The sequence below is a fragment of the Pyrgilauda ruficollis genome, unplaced genomic scaffold (genome assembly GCF_017590135.1).
Source record: "Pyrgilauda ruficollis isolate IOZ18807 unplaced genomic scaffold, ASM1759013v1 scaffold21, whole genome shotgun sequence".
NCBI lineage: Eukaryota > Metazoa > Chordata > Aves > Passeriformes > Passeridae > Pyrgilauda > Pyrgilauda ruficollis.
The window spans coordinates 3,889,894-3,911,636 of record NW_024520318.1 but is presented as its reverse complement, the minus strand read 5'-3'; the positions used below and the strand labels follow the sequence as shown (position 1 = coordinate 3,911,636).

Below are 21,743 nucleotides of genomic sequence, written 5' to 3'. Positions count from 1 at the left end.
GTGATTTGTCTCCTCTTGCTTGTTCCTTCAGCACAAATCCCATGTTGATAGAACTAGTCCCACTTCTGCTGTTGCATCCCAGCTGATGGAGATTAGAGCTGTTCCTTCCTTCAGTCTGACTTCTCTCAAGAGGTCAGTAGAGAGATCAGACGCACTTCCTCCCTGTTACACTGCTTTCTTCTCTTCCTTTCTCACTTCCTTCTTCTCTTTCTTCCTCCCTTGCTGCTTATTCAGTAGAAAAAGCAAGAGCAGTGTTACTTCCCTTGATACAACTGAAAAGTTTGAAAGACCTGTCATGATACAAATCATTAAAAAAGAATAAGCAAGTTTCTGCTATAAAGTAAAAATTTGTTTTGCATAGGTTTGCTCAGAGATCTTCTGCCTAGAAACTCTGCATATACTGCTAGTCTCAGTTTGTTCTCAGAAAAAATAAGTTTTTTTCCTTGTTCACAAACCTTTCCTTTAGATCAATACTCACTGTTACCTTTATGTTATCTTCAGGTTATTTGGCATTTATAATTTCCTAACTATCAAACCTTTAAAGCTTCACTCCCCACCTTTTCTCAAGGATGCCATTTTATCTAATCAGACACTGCAACCCCTACAGATAAAAGATAAGGCAGATCTCCACAGTAGCAGTCATACCAGAATTTTTTTTGTTTACCCATTAAAACCCAGGCTACGTTTATTCCTAATTTTCTACTTTTTCTGGAATGCTGTACCATTTTTTTTGTGAATCTCATTAGGCTATTAATCTGTAAGGAATGTATCTTCACTGCTAAGTCATATACGTGCATTATGACAGTCTTTTGTAGTAGGTCAGGCAAAGAATTGCATAAGAGATGTCTAAAATTGGCAAAAGTCATCCTTGAAGCACCTTTCTTCTGATAGTTGATTGCAATTCAGTAACACTGCTTCTGGGAAGCTGCAGTGATGGATGTAGAAACAAGCAAAGCTCCTTAGGTTTGGGACGTGGTCATTCCTGTTTCTGTACTGGAGCTGTGTTACGGACTGTAGCTCTGTCACTGCTGTTTTCAGTTACTGTTTTTATGGATTCAAGACTCTAGTTAGCTCAATAACTAATCCTAGGCTCTCAATAAATGGTAGTTCCTGTGCTAGAATAACTGAAGTGCCACATAAATACAATTCACTTGCAAGAATGAAACTTAAAATTTTATTCTTAAAATGTGGTTTCTGTTTTGAAACCATTAATTTTACAATATTTCACGAGCTGCTGGATCTGGTTTAGTTTTTTGTATTCTAGAAACAATCTTTGATTTTAAACAAACTTATATTTATTTGTATGTAATGAAAGTTTATTATAATTACTCATTCATTTCCATATGAAGGCCTAGTTTCTCAAATACTTTTTTTTAAAAAAGAAGTTCAATAGATATTTAAAGTTATATTCACAACCTGCCAGAATTTTTGTTGCTACGTTGCTGCATTTGGGTTTTTGGGTAATTTTGGGGTTTATTCTTTTCAGTATATTCTCAAGTCACTCTCTTGAAAAAATATTTTATCATATACTTCCAAGATTGATTCATGGAAATAATATAGATTATTTTCTTTATGGCATTTTATATTATATATCTACTTGGTGCAGTCTGTGCAGACCATCTGCCATGCTGTAGGAGATGGTGATTTGTCACTTTTCCATGAACATTAGGAACATCTGTTTTCATTTACAGCTTTCTGCACAGTCTGTAGCTGAAATTGACTTGTGTCCTTGTCAGGCTTTTCCCAAGTTCCTCTGGAGCCTTTTGGAGAAGTCAGTGTCCAGGACACTTGCACTGTTAGCTGCTTCTTCTGGGGGAAGAGACAGAAGAGCTTAAGCTGAGCAGAATTGTTCTCCTTTCTGTCTTCAGTTGCAAGATAAATGACCTTTCATCCACTCTCCACCCTTTTTTGGCCAAGTTATTGCACAACAAGCAATTGCAAAAGTGCTTAAGAATATACCCAGATGTGCTTGGATGTGGGAACTGCAGTACCTTCAACTTCCATGCTCTGCTTTTCCAAAAAATGACTTTGATAAAAAATATTTAAGAAGTTGCACAGAAATTGCTTGAAAGAAAAAAGCTGGCAACAACAAACATCCAGTTTCCTATTTAAATAGGACCAGTTTTGTTCCTAAATGTAAGAACTTCTCATGATCTCAGACTCTTTGTAAATGGTGTGGTCTGACAATCACAATGTTCAGGTCTCAAATCAGACATGCCATGATACCTTTCCCAGAAATACTCAATACTTGACTTATAAATGTTTTATCTGTTGTCAGCACTTCAATAAGAAAACCTTTATGATGATATCAGAGATGATTGTTACATGAGGTCTGTTTAGCAAATCATTAAGAAAATTTGTGCTCTATTCTTTGTGAAAAGCTAACTTTTTCAACCTTGAATGTTACAACCTTCACACAGTGGTAATCCAAATGAATTCAGGTTTGGATGTTGATACTTCCTTCCATGTTTCCTTTCCATTTGCCTTGTACACATTTGTAAATCCATCAGGAAATTAGGCTATCTATTCTTTATGGAATTTAAATCTGAACACACAAGAGAGTATGAAATTAGTTGCTGTCATCTAGGTAGGAAAGTTCTTCACAGTAATTTCATATCTCTATAATAGTGTACTTTTAAAAAGGGAAAATGTAAAAATGCCAACAAATAAACTTCCTTGAGGAATAATTGACATGAATGGAAGATGGAGCACAGATTCAAGTGTGTCTGAAAGGCTCTGAGACAGATGGAGAGACTGCTGGTTTGAGAACAAATGTATTAAAAAACCCCGTTAAAAACATGGTTGGGGGAAAGAAGCTTCAAATAAACAACTGACAATGAGTGCTCTCATGGATGTTGTTGTTAGACATTTATCCATCTAACAGAGCTGTCACTGAGTCAGGCATAACTGGCTGATCCTGCTCAGCACATGTCCAAAACATCTTTGGAGGAACCTTTATTTCCACAGTGTTCTTCTGTGGAAAGAGGCCCTCAGTTACTTGGGACAGTCCAACCCATGTACAGTCTTTTTTTTAATGTTGTGATCTTCAGTAACCTGAGACTGGTATTTCATGTTGAGAAAAGGAGTTTAACTTGGGGAAAAAAGATCCAACCAGTTTAAAGTTGCATTTGTGAAGTGAGTTACTGCTGTGTGTAGAATACTCACTCTGATAACTAATGATAAATGTCTTCATGAGATGGTTATGTCAAAGCCCATACATCAAAACTTTGTTTCCTTAGCTCAGTGGTGTAACACACAGATGGAATTAACTCCTTTTGGAAATTGTAGCTATTTGGATGTTCTCACTGCACAGAGCAGTATAATGTATTTTTCATTTACAGAATTAGATAGTCATATCTTTTTATTGCTGGAAAGAACCCACTTGAATTATGTTCCTGATTGGGAAAATGGCACTGAAATAGCAATCTCTTCTAATGATGAGAGGTTGTTCCTCTTAATGAAACGAAAATTCTGTCTTTGCTGGGACTTGAAATTCCCAATGAGTAGTTCTCCAGTAAATACAGTGTAATTAGAGGCTGTAGTAAAAATTATTTTCGTATTATTTCAGAATTCCCATCATAATACTGAACTCTTGCATGTAATTCAGGTTCAACAAGCTAAAGGGATAAGCCCTGGAAAATGTGTTGCTGAAAAGATCTGGTGTGGACAAAATCTGGTGTGGACACTGGATGTAAGAATGGGCATTTCTAAACCAGTAATCATATTTTTTATTGCCTTTAGGTTGTCAAGATATTGCAGATGAATTTAGAGCACAAGAAATTGATGGACAAGCTCTCCTTTTGTTGAAGGAGGATCACCTTATGAGTGCAATGAATATTAAGCTTGGACCTGCATTGAAAATCTGTGCACGTATCAATTCCTTGAAAGAATCCTAGGAGGTGAACATGAAGGTTTAAACAACAGTTTCTCAGTGACAGAACCAACAGTAATATGCCAACATCTTCACTGTGGCATGAGTGTTACTGTGATGTTTTGTTAAGTAGGTGGGGCTCTCCCCACATAAAGACTTTAAAATGTTCCTTTGATTATACCAGGAGTCCTCTGTAGTTTTCAATAACTAATAAGTTTATAGTAAAGCCTGAGTAATGCTTTGAGTTGAACTTTTTCATGGAAAAACATGAAGTGAAATATGCTGTGATAGGTTAGATCTTCCCCAACATGTACATCATCTTATGAGTTATGATTAACACCCCAATGCCCACCCCAGTCTAGACACCATTTAAATTGTGTTGCTGTATTCTGAAAGACTTCTCCCACATACAGCAGTGTTTGGACTGAACTAACAGAAGTGTCCACAGGCCCTGTGGAAGCACTAGTACCAGTAAAATGCTATGCATTTAGTTGTGCTCTCTGAGTTTGTTTTAGTCTTGAGCAAATTGTTTGTAAGGGGTAGGTTGGCAGCTGATTTTCCTCGTGTAGGCTTACCCTCATCTCTGCCACTATAGTATTTTCTTGAAGTCTGTAAAATACTATAAACCATGTAGATGTCTCATCAAAATCCTCATGATCAGGCTACTGACACTCCTGCCAGAGGTAACTGAAGCACATGTTACTTTACTCTTTGAATGCTGCTATGCACTAAGGGGGCATTAAGTGTTAGGTTTGTAGTTTCATATGCTGCTAGTTAAGCTAGACCAGCAGTTCTCAAATGGGGGTTCAGAGTGGACCCTGAGGAAGAGTGTGAGCATTTGGGGTTCAGGTTCCCAAATGCCTGGGTGTGAGGGGCTGAAAACTGCAGCCAGGACCAGCTCATGTTGAGACAAGTTGCTTTAGAGACTGAGGGTAGAGGAGGGACAGCATAACTCAGATGTTCTTGGTACCTCTTCTAACATGTCTTTCCCTGTAGTGCATTCCCATTGCCTCACTGGAAGCTTCCAAGCACCTTTTCCTTGTCCTGTGGCCAGTGTGAGCTGTGCTTGCAGTACTCTGAGGAAGGAGCAGTGAGGCCCCTTCAGAGCTTGTGCAGGAGCAGCTGCTGCTGCCATGAGGGAGCCTGGAGCTGCAGGTCGGCAGGAGGAATGCCAGCGTTGGCAGCTCTGGAGAATGTCCTGGTTTAGGGCAAACCTGGGAGGACCAGGACAGAGAAATATCCAGGGGCCCTGCTTTGTCCCTGTGGCAGGATGTTTTGTCTTGGATGCTGCAGACCCAGGTGGTGGGATTTTAGTGTCCCCCTCCATCTTCCCTCTCTCACACTCTGTGGAACAAATACATTTCCCCAGTTACTGATGCTCTTGGAAGCTGCCTGGGCTCTGAGGCAGCAGCACCTTCTTGGCCTTTGCTTCCCCACCACCTGTGCACGGATGCTCTTGGATGCATTTTGTCCTTCTGTTCCCTCCCTTTTGCAGCTCCACTCCCCTTATGTACAGACCTGGTTCCTTAAGCTCTTGTTTAGGGAAAGAAGGGTACGTGTGCTGATAGTCATTGTGTATATTTGAATTAAATATGTGTATGTGTCTGCAAATAATGTATTTTTTTTTATTTTATGCAAATTAATGCATAATATATGATTCTGTAGGGAGGTATTCAGGGGGCTTTACAGTATTCCTGAAGAGAAGAGGAACTGACCTAAAGTTTGAGAACTGCTGCCCTAGATCAAAAGGAGTCAATGCACATACACTGGCTAAAAGGCAGGTTTGTGACAGACAGATTAATATGTATATTATTTAACTGATGACCTTAAAGAGTAAATTTGAATTACAGAAAAATCTGTGCTTCATTTTCCTTTAATTAGACTATTGCTTTGTTTCCACTAACAGATTTTCTACCATTACCTTCTGGAGAATAACATTAGAATCATTGTTCTTAATTACAACTGTTTGAGCTTGCTAATAGCAGATGTTATTAATGTTTTTGTTAACCACTGAAGCTGCAAGTTAGGACAACACATTGCAGTTGCACGCTGGTATGTGGTGAGAACCCTTACCCAAATGGCACCAAAGCTTTAGAGGATGAATTGATGCCTGGGTTTATTTTGGAGGGAAGTTGCTAAGCACTTTCTAGTTTGGGTTTTTTTTTTTTTTTCTATTTTCATTTACTGTTGTAAAATAAACTTCTTAGTTGAAGTTCCAATGTTTGCTAATGTTCATTTGAAAGACATTCAAATGATGGAGACAGTGGGTTCCCATTTGTAGCATTTCTGTAAGATACACAGTGTAGCATATCTGTAACATATGTTCTAAAGGATATGTTCTGTTTTGATGAGCTAACTGAAGACTAAAGATATCTTAGATATTTATCCTTTGGCTTTTGTCTTAAAGTTTTATTATTTTTATACAGAAATCTCACTGGCTAATTTTTAATCTGTCTTCTGATTGTACTGTTCTTAGGCAATGTAAAAAGTAGAGATACATAAATGTGGTTTGATAATGGTTTAAGGTGTACTAGAAAATGTGGACTTAGGGGTCTTATTTAGACCTGTAGTTAATCAGTGTTACATGCATGAGAATTTCATGGCTGCTTTAATTTTGCTTTATTAGACAGCTTTCAGGAGAGCTTCTCCAGCTAGTGTTTGTGTCCAGCTCAGTCAGAATCCCTGCCAGGTGCCAGGAGCTCAGAGCAGACCCCAGTAAGGCACATCTGGTCCTGTTCATCTGGTATGTAACATTCCCTGTGGATTTAGGAGAGCCACAGATAATGAGTTATGCTTTAAATATTCATAAATGCAACAGCTTAGAATGTGGGCCTTATGCATATTGAAAGTTTTTTTTCTTCTTCAGTGGTTTTGGCAATTAACTGGAACTTAAAAGCAGACACAGCTATACCAACCTGTACTGATGGAAGTGCACTTGTACAGGAGTGTTTGCTAGTGTAGCTGTGTCAATAAAATGAATTTTTTAAAAAGTCACACTTGTATGTGAAAGTAGGCTGGAACATTTCCAAGTGCAACTGAAGTCTACTTGGGAAGCTTATGAATTTGCTCCAAAAAGCAATATAATACAGTATTATATTGAGTAATACTCAATAGAGTAACAGTCCTCCAGAACCATTTTATGTACTGGCCACTTGCTGTTCAGAGAGGTGAGGTTTTCCCAGGCTTATACCATTTCCCATGTTAGCCTGTACCCTCTTCCAAAAGAAGAAGTATTAAAGATTTTAATTGTATTTTAACACTTGTTCCCACAGGATATGTCTACAAGAAATCTTTTTTCTTCTCTTTATGTCCTGGGATTTTGCTTTCTGTATTCAGATTTCTGGTGTGCAGGCTACCCCTCACAGTAATGTTTGCAGTATTTCAGCTTCTGTAGGAATAGGTCAGAAGGGACATACATTCCATGGCATTTTCCCTCCCTTTTTCTCCACCACTCTCCATCCTACCCTACTCCTTAAAGGAAACTGCAGCATTAGCTCAGGGCAAGGCCCTTTTGCAGAGCACTGGGCTGAAGGTGTCTGTCAAGATTTCATGCAACAGAACAGAACTGTGACACGTGTCTCAGCTTCAGGGTTTGTTGGGGTTTTAAAGAACTGCACATGAAAGATCAAAAGGGGTGTGCAGCCTCCCCTGATCCATCTGGCTTGTATCAGCATCCCTGCTTTGCAGCAGGAGCAGGGCACTCCCCTGAGGAAGCTTGTCTGCCTCCACTGACTTGAAGTGCCAGTTGTTTTGGCTCAGCAGAGAGTGTTTGAAGGGGTTTTAAACAGGCTGCATTGTAAATCCATTCTTTACCCATTAACCCATCATTTTTTTTCCAGAAATGAAGTTCTTGATGGAGGGTAAAGCCTTTGCTAGATTTTTGTCAATGAGACATTTCAAATAGAAGATTTGTGTCCTGCAGGCATCCATTTCCTCATTTTTTTCCTGTGAAAGCAGGTATTTACCCCCTGACTTCCACCTGTGCTTTGTCCTTAAATGAATCCAGCCTTTTGGATAGAACAGATTGAATTCCTTTGTAACTGCAGATGTGGCAGGAAGAGGAAAGGATTAAAGGGTAAAACCAACGGTTCGGGCAGATCTGTGATAGCTTTTGCATCATTTCTGTACCTTGAAGTGGAAGGAAATTTTCAGGTACAAAACAACTGAAGTGTAATTTGAATGGAAGTTCAGTGTGAGACTGGGCTGGGTGTCAGCGCCTGGCATGGCAGCTACAACTAATGCCAGTTTCAGGTGGATGTTCTCATTCCAATATCACAATATCCATGCAGAAACTTCCACCTCAAGAGCTCAACAGATTTCTTACAGTGACAAATCTACAGCTCTGAGTGATCAAAGAATTCAGTGACAGCTGTGTTGAGTCCTGGTTTTGCAAATAATTAGACATCCCCATAATTTGTAACATGAGTAGTTCTGATTGTACTGAGACTGCTCATATTAAAACTCAGCATGTATAAAAGCTTGCAGTGTTATTTTCTCACCAGTATTTTATAGAGATGTCCTGTTAACCTATACTTAGAAATATATTTGTCATCCTTACCCAGGTATTTCCTCATTGATTGTTTTAGGTTGCAGATAATGACTGTACAAAACAATCAGTCTAGGGTAGTTTTTTAATATGCACCTGAGTTAGTTTATTAGAGATGGAGAGAAGCTAATATTTTAGAGTATTTTGTTTTAAATACCCTGTTCCTGTTAAATACTGAGTGGAAAAGGTATGAGCAGAGCTATCAATGAATAATTTCAGTGTAAAGTGTTAATTACTCATATTGAATTAATTTTCAAGTCACTCTTGCATAGTGACCTGTAGTTTCAGACAGGAAATACTGTGAGGAGAAAGAAATTTTTAATTCATTTAGTGCTTGGTTCATTTAAGATGAGCCTAAATTAAATTAATTTTAAAATAATTTGCCTTTAGTCATGAGAGTTTATTTAGACCTGAAAGGTTCTCTGTAGTTACATACCTGGATGGCTTTGCAAATGGTGACATTGGAAAAGAGACAGTAGTAATGCTCCAGTGCCAGCTGTGTGGGCTTTTCAGGAAGCTGTCCCTGGTCTGAGCTGATGGAGTCAGGGCCTGGGACACACACTGAGCACCAAGGCAGTGAGCACACAGTGCCCTAATCCATGAGAATCAGCCTGGTTTGTTTTTACCATCTTCATCTCTTTGAAAATCTGACATTTCCTTCCACACTCAGTTTCTGAGAGTGGCATTTTGCTCTCTTGGGTGTCAGCTCTGAGGGCTGGGGAGTTTTGTGTCCTGCCTCATCCCCTGGCTCTCAAGGACAGCACTTCCACATGTGCTCAAGGCCCCATCCTAAGCTGCTGTGTAGGTTTGTGTAACCTCTGCATTAAAACACACACCTGCTCATTCACTTGAAGGTTGCATGGCATTTTCTGATCTCTTACAGCAAAGTGGAATTGAAAAAGCAAAGTTCAGAGCTTTGAATATGCTGGTAATTGCAGGAATGGAGTAAGTTCATAGTCCAGCTTTTGTAGCCATGGGTTTAACTTTTCTGAAGCACAGTTCTGGGAGCCAGTGTAATGAACTTTCAAGTTAAAATTTTTTACATTTCCAGCAAGTATTCCTGTTGAATTATCCAAATGACTCTGTAGAGTAAGGAGCTAGAAAAATAAGATTTTAAAATATTTTTTTTCCATCTAGAAGTAATTGTAACATGAGCACAATTGTGCATTTGTAGAATTGTGATCATAAACACTGTTTAAGTGCAATACATAACACTGAAGGAGCATTCTAATGGTGTTTATGAAGCACTGCTTGGGTACATAGGGTTGTTGACAGGCTCGGGGTGTTGTTGCTAGGTAATAATCAGGGTATCTATGCTGATTATGGGATTAGGCTTGAAGCACAAATGTCTTTGATTCATGAGGTAGATCTGCTTTGTGAGTGAAGCCTGGGCAGCCTGTGGAAGGCTTGTGGTGTCCTCCACTACCCAGCCAGGATGCTTCCATCCTCTGGCAGCTTTTTGCAAATTCAGTTTTGGAAAGAACAATGAGGGATTCTGCACACCTAAAAACTTCCTTTCCAAGCAGTCTTTGTGTTATAGGATGAACAAGCCAGTACTGACCAGGAAAGATGTGTGTAAAGATGAAGGGTTTTATCATTGAGTGCCAAATACTCTGTTCAGAGTTGAAAACACATAGAATATCTCATTGAAATCAGTGTTGGTAAGTAGGAGATTCTTTAAATGAGAAAAGTACAGAAATCTCCCATAAAGGTTTAACACTTTAGCTGCTGTTAGTATTAATATCAATACTGTAAGGTATTTGAATGGTGTAAGGCCATTAGTTGCTGGCACAGCACAAGAAGTGATGTACAGAGGAGATGTAGCAGTGGTTATCTGTAGTTCTTTTATTTCAGATATTTCCTTCTTCCTGGCACAGCTTCTGTCCTCTCTGGCAGTGAAACTGTCACTAGAGAGGGATGGTTCTGGCACCAGTGCTGGGACTGCCCAGAAGCACCAGGTTAATAAAAAAAAATGCAGAGTAAAAGACAATTGTTAGGAAGGCAGTAGGATGGAGATCACTGCACAGCTGGTGTCTCCCTCCCTGAAAGTAAGGATAAAAGTGGGCTTGCAAAGAGGGTTGCCATTAATATGTTTTAAAACAGTCCCTTGGCAGGCTCAGGCACCACAGTTGGATGTTGGTGGAGACCTGCCACTGTTGTCTCCTCAGTGGAGGTGGCAGCCTAAAAGCTGATGCTCTTTGGCACTTTTCCACAAAAAGTAAGAAAGAATAAATTTGACAAGTAATACAGAGATGTAACATCAATCCATTAATATTTGTTTTGGCTGCAAGTTGTGTGTTCCCTGTAAAAAATGTTAAAAACTTCAAGTGGCTTTAGGAGCACTGCAGCAGCTACAGGAATTCTGGCACGTTAGGGCAGATGGGGTTGGGTAAACTTTAATTAGGGCTTGAGAAGCTGAACAACACTGATAAATAAAACATGTCAGCAGCCTCACCCAACTGGTTGCAGTTCCAGTTCTGTGCATGTTAGTGATTCAGAAGGGTGAGACTTACCATGCAAAACACACCTGAAATGAACTTGAAAATAGCTTTTCCTTCATCTGGTGTTGAATGAACTTTAAAAGAGGAATTTCCCCCTGCCTGCCGAGTCTGTAGGAATTAGTTATTTCATGATTCTGAAATGCCTGGTGCATTCCTATATTTGATGTATTTGCTGATTTTTAAATGGAATTAGGTTTTGTAAATATTTCATCAGCCCAATTTCAGTGGGTGTCCAATTTCTATAAAACCTGAAGAAATGCTGTGCCCAAGGCCTGTGTCTAGCCATGGTTTATCCTATAGCATCTCCAGCACTAACTAACAGCAATTGCAGTTTGAGGGAGCAGGGAGCAATCCCTTAGGGTTGTTTTTACAGTTAACATAGCATGTGTTTTCCTGCTTTTAACATGGAAATAGAATTTCCTCCAAGTACATTTTCCAGCATAAAAAATGAAATAATTTTTGGTGCCAAACACTTCAAACTATATTGCTAAGCATTGCCTCCTCTTATTGCACTAGTTTTTAAATTCAGTTTTCGATCATTTACTGTCCTTTTGATGGCCTTTTAAATAGGTTTTCCCCCCAAACCATTTTCTACTGCTGAAAAATGCTTGTCCCCTTTTGATTACATTATGGAAACCTCAAAGAAATTTACCACAGACTGGGGGTGAAAAAAGCACTATGTGGGGTGAAGTAATCAAAATAATCGGATTTTGGTATGTTTCAGAAATCAAAGATTAATTTATGATTGAGATGTGATTGTGTATTCTTATGGAGTGAAATACTGGAATATTCTTTTATAAGAAAATTTAACCCATGTAGTTTTAAATTCTGCAATTAAATCTATCTCTATAATTGATATATAATAAAATAAATTATTACCCAAAATTGAAATTTTACAGTTTCACACAAAGAGCACACAATGAGCTATGTAAAAGTGTGATCTTCACTTTGTGAATCACTTTTTAAGAAGCACTTTCCTATTGCCAACTAGCATGTGAATGAATTTTAGATTCTCTCATTTGTTATGATCTGTAAGTGACATTTCTTCAATCTGTCTCTTAATGGATAAATCCATCCTACAAATGCTGAAACAAAGCACCTTATACTATGCTGCTTAAACTTGCTTGTAATTGCACCTTTTGTTATCTGCAGAGTTTTCTTAATGAGTATTCTTGTGTGAAATCATTGTTCCCTGTGGGTCTGGGGGACAGTTAACCAACCTACAGCACCATTTACTTAGTTTCTCTTTCAATACAACATTGTATTGTGAGTTTAGTGCTTCAGAAATAAATGCTAATTTCATTTGTCTGCTTTGGTTGTGTATCATTTATTTCTCTTATACAAAATCAAATCAAGTCCATTGTAAAACTCTAAGAATTTGAAAACTGACAGTATTTTTGCTAGAAGCCTGACTAATTCTTTCCTTGCTGAAGTAGTCCCACTTCATATTTAACTCTTTTAAAGTAATTTTGGCTTCAAAATAATCTATATTTTAATTTGAACCATTCTTTAACCTTGGGCATGCATTTATGTATAGCAGCTAACCTTGATGCTTATTGCTTTAATTATTTAATTATTAATATGTTCGTGTACCTTAGAGGAACAGCAGCAAAGGAACAATGAAACAGCACCTCTCCCGTGGTTGTGGAAGTTGCACATCTTGCACTGGTTTTGCACTACATAAAATTTCTATTTCTGTAGGAGTCGTAATTTTAACTAAAACAAGTTATTTCTTGTTAAACAGACAGCAACCCTTACCTTCCATCAAGCTGACAAAAATCCACATTTTGGCAACAAAATACACTTCAAAAAGTCATTTGAACGTTGGGTCAGCATCTGCATGTAACTCCAGCCGTGAAGACTTTATTGCATTTTGTACTGTAAACCTGAGATAATTCCATTTAAAGGAAGAGTAGAATTCTAGTCAGAAAAATGACTGAAAACTTGTCCTATATAAGCAGTGGTTTTTTAAACGTGTAGTTTGAAGATGAATTCCCTGACCAGGCAGTGCTTGCAGTGCAGTATTCACTGAAGTCTTGCTAGACACTGGACTTGTTTCTATGGAGTGAAGCTCTGGAGATGTTTCCTTGCGTTGTCTGTAAGGACCCGGCCACCCAACATCAGAGTTCTGCTTCTTTGCAGCCCTTTCAGTCGGCAGCTCATTAACAGATGACAATTACTGTGCCTGGCTTATCAGCTGGCTGTGTGCTTTCATTGTTGAACGGCATAAAGCAGAATTTCCAGCTGACAAAGGGGTCTGTGCACCACCCCTCCTCCGTCAGCTCCACATCGTGGCACCGGCACCAGTAGGCTGCTGCCAGGAGAAAGCTGTTGATGAAGCACAGCCAGGGCACGTTCATCTCCACATAGGCTGGGATCTGCACACCCAGGAGCACAACCACCACCTGGAGAACAACAAACGGTGCCCAAGTGCCAAGGAAACACAGGAGGAGCCTGCTCAGGAGCTGCCACTTAAAGCAGGTGTTGTTGTTGTTGTTAGGCACGTAGGGGAACATCAGCACAGGCTGGCTGGAAAAGGAGAGGAGCCTGGCAGACAGCAGCATGGTTGTCACCTCCTTCCAGCCAGCCAGGAGAGCCGTGCCCAGCAGCAGCACCATGGCCCACGACACCGAGGAGCTCTGCCAGCTGCCAGAGAGAGGGCACTGGGAAGGGGAAACACTCTTCTGCATTTGCAGCTCTTCAGAGACAGCAGGAACTTGGAGAGTGCAAAAAAACCCAGAAATCCATATAACCACCACGGCAAATCCATAAAGTAACTTCCGACCTCTTGTAGGGACCTGGGATGTTCGGGAGACAGTGGTATAATAATCCAGGGCAGCCACCAGGTACACCGGGTAAGGCAAGATCCCGTAGGTCAGAGAGGTGATCTGAGTGAAGAGGCAGATGTGGTACTCTGTGAATCGCACGCCCCAGAGCACAAAGTCCTCAAAACAGAAAATGAAACACATGCTCAGCAGCAGTGTGAAATCGAGAAGTGCCACTGAAACGCAGAAGTATCCCATAAAACTGACTTTCACAGGTCTTGGCTTAATTTGCAACATGAAGAAATCGAGGAAGACTTTTCCAAGCATAATCAGGACCAGCATGTAGCTGATTTCAAGACGTTGGCTGGCGTGGGTGCAGTGGTGCTGAGCAGAACCATTTTCACAGGGTCTGGCAGCCATCCTCCAGTGGTGAAAACAGCAAAAATAAATGTCACAGGGCACAGTGCTTCATCTCTGAAAAGAAAAAAAAAAACATTTGTAGAAATTTATTTCTGTGGAGCTCTACCAATTAGTTCCATCATAGCAACTACCCAGTTTGTCTGAATTTTTCAGGCCCCTTAATGAAGAGTAAAGAGCTTCACTAACTCATCATTAAATTATCAACAACTGCCTAAATTTTGTTTTCTTTGAATTACATTCTTGAGAGTTAAAAGGTCAACATAATTTATTTTTCTGGCTAATGACCCAAGGAAAGGTATAGGAAAAAAGGTTGACTATGTTGCTTTCCTTTAGAGGGCATGGAGAGGTCTTTCTGTCCAGCTGACCAAAGGGATGGAGGTTTCAGAGCTCCTGCATATTCTGAAAAAATTACAGGACAGAAATCATAGAAGACACTGCAGGAGATGCTGCAGCACAGCCTCACAGTTCATTATGCTCATAGAATCTGTAGGAAAACGAGACTGCAGAAATATCCTGAAAGCAGAAAAAGCATCAAGCATCACCTCCTTTTTTGGTGGAAAAATCCTGGAACTCCGAGGCAATCCAAAGCACAAGGGCTTCATTAGTGAATTGGACTTCTTTGTTCATCTCTAAGTACTGCAATGACAGAGACCTCAGAACAGCTGGTTTTCCCTTTAGACTTCACAAGTTTCTTTATGGTAACTCTTTTCCAAATATTAGTTCCTAAGGAAAATGAACATAGGGTGGCTCTGCGTATGTCAGCAAGACAGTGTGGACAGTTTTATCTGATTTCTTCTCTCTTTCCTAAAGAAGCAGGGTGGTGTCCGTGATCCCAGGGAGAGCAAAGAAGAGGAGCCAAGGCAGCTGTACTTGAGCTGACTCCTTGGCTCTGTGTTAACAGCGAATTGTTTCGATTCAAGCAGACACCTCGTGTTAGTGCACGTTTGAGTTCGTGTGTCCTGAGAGCAGAGTCAGAGCAACTACAGGTCCTTGGCAGCACAACCTGAGAAGCATCCATGGAGTTTGTTTACAAGCCTACCTGGGCTGGCCGCTTCACTCTTCATCTGCACAAGTGCATCCTCTGAAACCTGATCTGTATTACAGTACGGCTTAATTCCCGTGTGTTTTGTCTTCATGTCCTGGATGCTGCACTCGGGCACGCAGAGAGGAGAGAGCCGGCACGCAAACAAGGTCCCGTTCAGTAAGAGAATAATTAATACGACTATTATAGCAATAATAGTAAGGCGGAATCACCTGTCGGGGCCGTGCGGGCACAGCCCCCATCCTGCGCACAGAGATCCCCGCGGCTGCCGGCGCCTCCCGCTCCTCGTCCCGGCTGCTCCCGGCGGGGCTCCGCCGCTGCCCGCGGCCCTCCCTGCTCCGAGAGGTCCTGCTCCGAGCCGGAGGGAGGGAGGGAGGCGGCCCGGGGGCTCCGAGGGGACGCCCGGGCTGTCCCCGCCCGGCCCCGGCACCCACCTGCGGCTCCGCGCTCCCGCCCGGCGGGGCCGCCACCTCCGCCCGCCCCAGCGCGGGGACCGGGCGGGACCGGGCGGGCGGGGAGCGGCCCTGCGGGTCGTGTGCAGGGAAACAGGGCATGACACAGGTGACACGTAACGTGTGTAACATACAGCACGCGTAACAGAGCATATATAACGTGTAACAGCTGTTAAGAAAACATATAACACACATGACATGTAACACCTAACGTATAGCACGCATAAACATAGCACATATAACACACAGAGCACATGTAACAAAACATTTAGCACGCTAAACATAAATAACACATACAACACCCATAGCACATGTAACACACAACATTTAGCACATAAATAACACATACAACACCCATAGCACAGGTAACACATAGCATTTAGCACATAAATAACACATACAACACCCATAGCACATGTAACACACAACATTTAGCACATAAATAACACATACAACACCCATAGCACATGTAACACATAGCATTTAGCACATAACACATATAACATGCATAGGACATGTAACACATAGCATTTAGCACATAACACATATAACATGCAGAGGACATGTAACACATAGCATTTAGCACACATAAATAACACATATAACACACAGAGCAGATATGACATACAGTACATATAACACAAAATAACTGCCCTGGGGAGCAGGTTCTGTGTGTTGTGTTTGATCCCCTAGCAATGGGAGGTGAAGCAGCCTCATGGTGCCCCAGTGCTGAGAACAGCATGGTGGGATGCCCAGATCCTTGTAAAAGCCACAGATAAATATTTTGGGTTCTAAATGTGCAACGTGTGTGGGGAAAAAAGGCAATGGTGGGGCACGAGGGTGCTTCAGCAGGAGCCCCCTGGTCCCCCAGGACTTGGCTGCGTGGCAGGGAGCACAGGATGCTCCCTCTGGGAAGCTCTTTGCCCACGGTGGGTATTGTTTGATGTAGCTGTGTGTACAAAGGAATCAAGTGGCTGGCAGGACTTCTGAAAGTAACTAACTCTCTGGAATTAAATTCAGATGTAAGCTGTGATTTTTTTCCCCCCCTATATTTTTTCTTGTCCTTCTCCTCCCCCCTTCCATAGTTCATCTTAAGGATTAAAGAACTTGAGGGGAAAAAAAGTTCTGTGGTTTGTTAGGTTTGGGTTTTTTTACAGAAAAACAAGATGATCAGTACTCTGTAAAACCTGATAGCTTAAAATAAACTTCAGCAGTATTTATGCTGACCACAGTTATTTATCCTCAGAGTGTTTATTAGGACTGTTGCACAAATTGGAGTATAACAAGAAAATGTTTACACCTGACAGAGGTATTGCAACTTCTGAGCACCCAGTCCACCCACAAGTATCTGAATACTGATGCTTTCATAGTTGTTTTCTTCTTAGTTCTAACCCAGGGCAAAGCAATATTTTCCCAGTGGGAGCAAATGAACTGTTTGGATGTCTGGTTTTGTTTCTGTTCATGTCTTTCTTTCCAACTGCAGAAACTGCTGCACGGGCCTGTGTGAGGAGATGCCTGGATGTTGGGAAGGAAGAACCAGGAGGGGACAGAGACAATTTAGACATTTTTTTTCTGCTGATAAAAATTCCAATGAGTGTGCAACCTCCAGACTGTGTCAGCTCTGTGCTCAGTGAGCATTCTGGGGGAGTTCCTCAGTGGGGCCCGCAGAGCACAGCTCTGCCCACATTACATCCCCTTTTCATGTTGTGTCTACTTGTCAGCTTCCCTTTCCCTCCACCACCTTGTGCTTGTTTGAAAGTTTGCTTTAACTCACTGATTACTTTTGCTTTCTGCTCCTGAGTGCTGTACCTCATCTTCCATCCCAGAGAAATGATGGTACAAGATGGGATATCCTGGAAATCAAATGCAGGGCTTGGTGCCGGCAGGTCCTTGCTAAGTCAGGAGCTGCTCACTCCATGTTGGATAAAGGCTGCTTCTTCCTTTACAGGAAAACTTGCAGGTACGTGACCAGCACCATCTGCTAAATAATGTCTTGAGCCCATCCTGCTTGGTTAAAGAGGCTGCGTTTATCTCCATGAGCAGCAATAGAAAGCCTTAAGGAATTAGTTTATATTTGCATTGAGGCAGCTGTGTGTAAAAACAAGAGAAGAGACTTCTCCTTGAGGAGAGGGGTACATGAAATAATCCAGAGAATCTCTTCTAAAAGCTGTTTGTGTATTGAAAGCTCATGCAGTGGTTCTGTGCTGTCTGTTTAAGACATTTGCACAGGAGCTTCCTTCCTTCTTCAGGGCTGTTTCCTGCTGCTGGTTGCTCATATTTTGGGTTCTGTTGTTCAACTCAATGGAAAGGAACTTTCCTGTTTCCTGCTGGTCTTTTCCTTAGGGGAAAGGAACAAGAAAAAAGATCACCTCTAATTTCAAATCTGACAATAATTTTCTGAAAGAAGGAGTGACTGAACAAACTGTCCTCTCTGAGCAGGTGTTGGGCTCTACCCTGACCTCCCTGCTGTGCTGGAGCTCAGCACTGCAGCCCCAGGGTCACTGCAGCCCCAGGGGCACTGCAGCCTCTGAAGTCCCTGAGCAGGAGCAGTCAGGACCAGCAGAGTCCCTGCTTGTTGCTGCTGCCTGAATCAGGGCAGGAGGTTTCCTTCAGACAGGGGCAGGTGCAAATAATGAATACAACTCCTTTACAAGGAGCTGTGGGGCTGTGCTTCCTGTGCAGTTAGAGCTCAGCCTTTACTTTCCCCCTGCTCTTCCTGTCTGAGATGTGCTTTAGAAGTTCATTGCCACCAGTCCCTTTATTGTGTTGAGCAGAGGAGTAAATTGAAACCTCACCTCTGTGTGTTTCAAGCAATTTATGTTGGCATCTTTGACACCTCAAGCCCCGTGGGCAAAGACAGGGAGATAAATGCATCTTTGTGCATTTTGGTGTCACGTGTGGGGAAAGCTGCACACTGTGAGCTCCTGCAGAGATGCTGATGAACATTCCCACTCCCAGCGAGGGGCTGGGGGTGAGTGACTCTGGAGGACGATGGCCCCACAGCCAGGGGCCACTGGGATGTCCCTATGGAATGTTCTCTGGAGCACATCTGTCCACGGGGTGAGTGCCAGTCTGCCAGCCTTGCCTGCATCCTCCCCATTTCCCTGGCTGTGCCTTTAACTGGGTGTAGCCCAGCTGAGCCTGTTTAATGCCCTGGTAGGGTTTGTGCCTTGTCAGCACTGGATTAGCAGCCCGGGTTTTGCAATGGCCAGTGGTTGTGGAGCTGCTGTCCTGAAAGGCTGCGTGGCTCAGACAGACAGAGTTTATGAAGACTCTTTAATTTTAAGAGAATATTTAACTAATAGAATATATAACCAGTAAACTGTTTAAGCAACTTTATTTTTAACAAACTTTACTTTTAAAGAAAAAAATGCTTGATTGATGTCCCATTTGCAAGATGTTTTATTTTTCAAGGACCTTTTAGAAGAACAGACAGTATGTGGTGGATCTTCATTTTGATCAATTGAGGTGCTCATCTTGGTAGCAACAAGTTTGTTCTTGGGAAGATCTTGTTGAGGAATAAGAAACACATTTCCATAGTAATTTTAATTTGAAAGCTTTTTAAAAATAGAATTCTAATTCTGCTTATTTGGAGAAAATCCAGAAAATGCTGTACAGAGCTGGTGTCAGCCCTGCTGGATTTTCAGGAGTGGTGTTTCCTTGGTTTGTGTCCCTGCTGTGTGCTGTCACTGCACAAGGTGTCACCTTTCCTGCTGCTCATGATGTCACTGCACTGACAGTGGGTCTTCATCTTTGACACAAACATTTTTTCAAGGAACTGGGAAAAAGATGGTAAAAGCAAGGCCCTAAAAATTGCATTACATGAAGCAGTAACCCAATTCAAGGTTTACTGGTCACTGTAACTCAAAACTAAAATTAAGACTGAAGCAAACTTGGAGTGCAGGGTGTGATCAGATTCTCTTTGTGTTTCACAAACACCAAAGCAAAGCTTAAAATCTTTTGTGACCTTTTAGTATGTTAGTACTTCTTGGTAGACTTCAATTTTAAGAAAATTCTGTTGTGGCACTTTCATTTAAAAGGAAGCTAAAAAGGGGGAAGATGTAATTTCAATGTCACCTTCAGTGTGAAGAATTCAAAATTCCATCTTCTGAATCCCTACAAACAGCCTAATTACTGGTTGAACACTCACATGTCAGAAAGAGAAATTAAGAATTTACTGTGAAGGCCAGTGAGAGTCACCTGGGGCTCTGCTCCGTGTTTTTATTGATTAGCAAAGATAAACTGTCAGTTTCTCCCTCCTAAGCACCTCCATCCCTCACTAGATCCAGGCTCCAGGGGACTTCCTGGGATCACAAGCTGAGCCTTTTCTGTGTTTGCCTGTTGTACATGATGAGGATTAATGGTTGTTACCACCTGCAGAAAATCTTTGGTCTTTATCTAAAGCAGGATCAGTGTTTACCCAGGACTGTTCCCTCTTTACTTCAACTTGCACTGAAACTGTTTGCACAGTGCTGTTGCTAACTCTAAAGCAATTCGTCTCTCAGAAGTTTTTTATCACAAAACATTTTTTTTTTCTGTGATTATTATTTTCCCATCAAAAAAAAAAAAAAAATACACATGGCAAAGCAAATGCCTCTGTGTCAGCCAGGCAGTAATGGACTCTTTGTGGACACTATCAGGAAATGTGCCTTTTGTTTTCCTGCACCTGTTACTGAATTACAAATAAAATAATCCAATGTTTTATTAAATAAAATGAGAAGCCCTAATGAAATTGTACCAGCCATTACCAGGAAGTCTATTGACAACATTCAGCAGCTGCTTCAGTCTCAGTTCACTTACACTGACAGGATTGTTTCCCCCTTCTCCTTGTGCTCTGAGTGAGAAGGGCACAGTGCCTTGAGCCACCTCACACCACTCTGCTCTCGCTCCCTGGGGAGGATTTGGTCAGTCAATAATAAATGATGCTCAACAATTAAGTACCTTGGACTTGTAGAAGTTTGTTAGAAACCAGAGTCCCAGGCCTTGCTTCTGAGTGTTTTGCAAACATCAGCTTGTCCTGAAAGTAATAAACAGCTAAAAATGTCTTTGATTCTGTGGAGAGGGGTTGATCAGAAAGGTTGAGAATCAAATCAGTGAGTCCTTCTCATTAGACAAAATACCTCAGCAGCCTGAGGAACACCCTGAGTGAGCTGGAGGTCAGCCTGGCTGCAGAGTTAAATGTCACCAACTCCTTCACTAAAGGTCTCCAAGAGAATTGATCTGTCTCTGCTGTATCTAAAAGTCAACACATCTATCACAGCAGTGCTGGCGAGTAGGTGGAGACTCTTTTCCAGGACAGGCTGTAATTCCTAACAAGAGCTAAAAGGTGAGTCCAGCACTATTGTCTGTGCTAAGCCTTGCATGAAAACCACTGAGAAGTTGCATCTCAGCTGCTTTGGATCTTGGGAAATGTTTGATACAGACTTTCTTATACAAAGAGTGTAACAAAGAATGGTGTTCAAACCTGCATGATTCAAGGTTTGGTTTTAAAAATGTTTCAGAAGTAGCTGGATGAAATGTCAGCCAAGGAGTAAGGGATACAGCCCTCCCTTCCCACAGCAGCTGGGAAAGGAATAGCTGGGAAAGGGTAGAAGGAGCAGTGGGAGCACATACAGGTCCTGAGCGCTGAGGGTGAGCAGGAAATTATCTCCAGAATCTGTCTCCTGCTCTGGCTTTGTGCTGGCTCAGATTTGTGGATCTGCTCTGAACTTATCCAGTACAGCTCCTGAAGAGTCTAGACTCAAATATAAGCAAGGCAAACACAAGCTTTCTAGTACTCAAGGAAATAATACAGACAGAACTTTTCTGTTGGAAGCTTTGATCTAAGTCAGGATAAGGCAAATTTTGGGGATGTGAGGGAGGGGAAGGATTGGTCCCTGTTACAAACAGCTGGGCTGTGTCATCTACAGTCAGGCCCATCAGGACCAAGAGCTCATTTAGGTGTCCCAGAGCCTAAAAGGTGTCTTTGTCCTCACCACGGCCTCTCCAGGGAGGAAAACAGGTGTGCACATACTGACACGTACATTTTCCACAGTTCTATTTTTTCCGGGTGGTTTTTAGGTGTATTTTATTTTGTAAATTGCCTATGTTTGGAGTGGGATGTAGAAATTTTGGCATGCAGACTGCAAGGGGTGGCCAGCACAGCT

At 41.6% G+C, this 21,743-nt stretch overlaps 2 protein-coding genes across 11 annotated transcripts in view; one reads left to right on the top strand and one right to left on the bottom strand.

The window, feature by feature from the left end:
• PHC3 (polyhomeotic homolog 3) overlaps nt 1–12,226 on the top strand; it is a 29,123-nt gene extending 16,897 nt beyond the window's left edge. For 4 of the 6 annotated variants that reach the window (XM_041467697.1, XM_041467696.1, XM_041467693.1 and 1 more), the window contains one exon: nt 3,742–12,226. In XM_041467697.1, the coding sequence (XP_041323631.1) occupies nt 3,742–3,896 (155 nt within the window). In that variant the 3' untranslated portion in view covers nt 3,897–12,226. Of the gene's footprint in view, nt 1–31; nt 2,309–3,741 lie in introns of those variants that run through there. The other 2 variants (XR_005955166.1, XM_041467694.1) reach the window with 2 other exon arrangements.
• GPR160 (G protein-coupled receptor 160) lies at nt 1,711–15,614 on the bottom strand. 5 transcript variants are annotated; one of them, XR_005955167.1, is made up of 3 exons: nt 14,646–15,614; nt 12,677–14,157; nt 1,711–1,809 (listed from the first exon to the last, which is right to left on the bottom strand). XR_005955167.1 is itself a non-coding variant. In XM_041467701.1 (3 exons), exon 3 carries the CDS (start codon nt 14,101–14,103, stop codon nt 13,081–13,083), a length of 1,023 nt encoding a protein of 340 aa, XP_041323635.1. In that variant the 5' UTR covers nt 14,104–14,157; nt 14,646–15,249; nt 15,358–15,614; the 3' UTR covers nt 12,358–13,080. The 5 variants fall into 5 exon arrangements, 3 of the variants coding, with proteins under 3 accessions (XP_041323635.1, XP_041323634.1, XP_041323633.1); XR_005955168.1 differs by lacking the exon at nt 1,711–1,809 and adding an exon at nt 6,513–6,628; XM_041467701.1 differs by lacking the exon at nt 1,711–1,809 and having other exon boundaries at nt 12,358–14,157; nt 14,646–15,249; nt 15,358–15,614.
• Between the last annotated feature and the right edge of the window lie 6,129 nt (nt 15,615–21,743).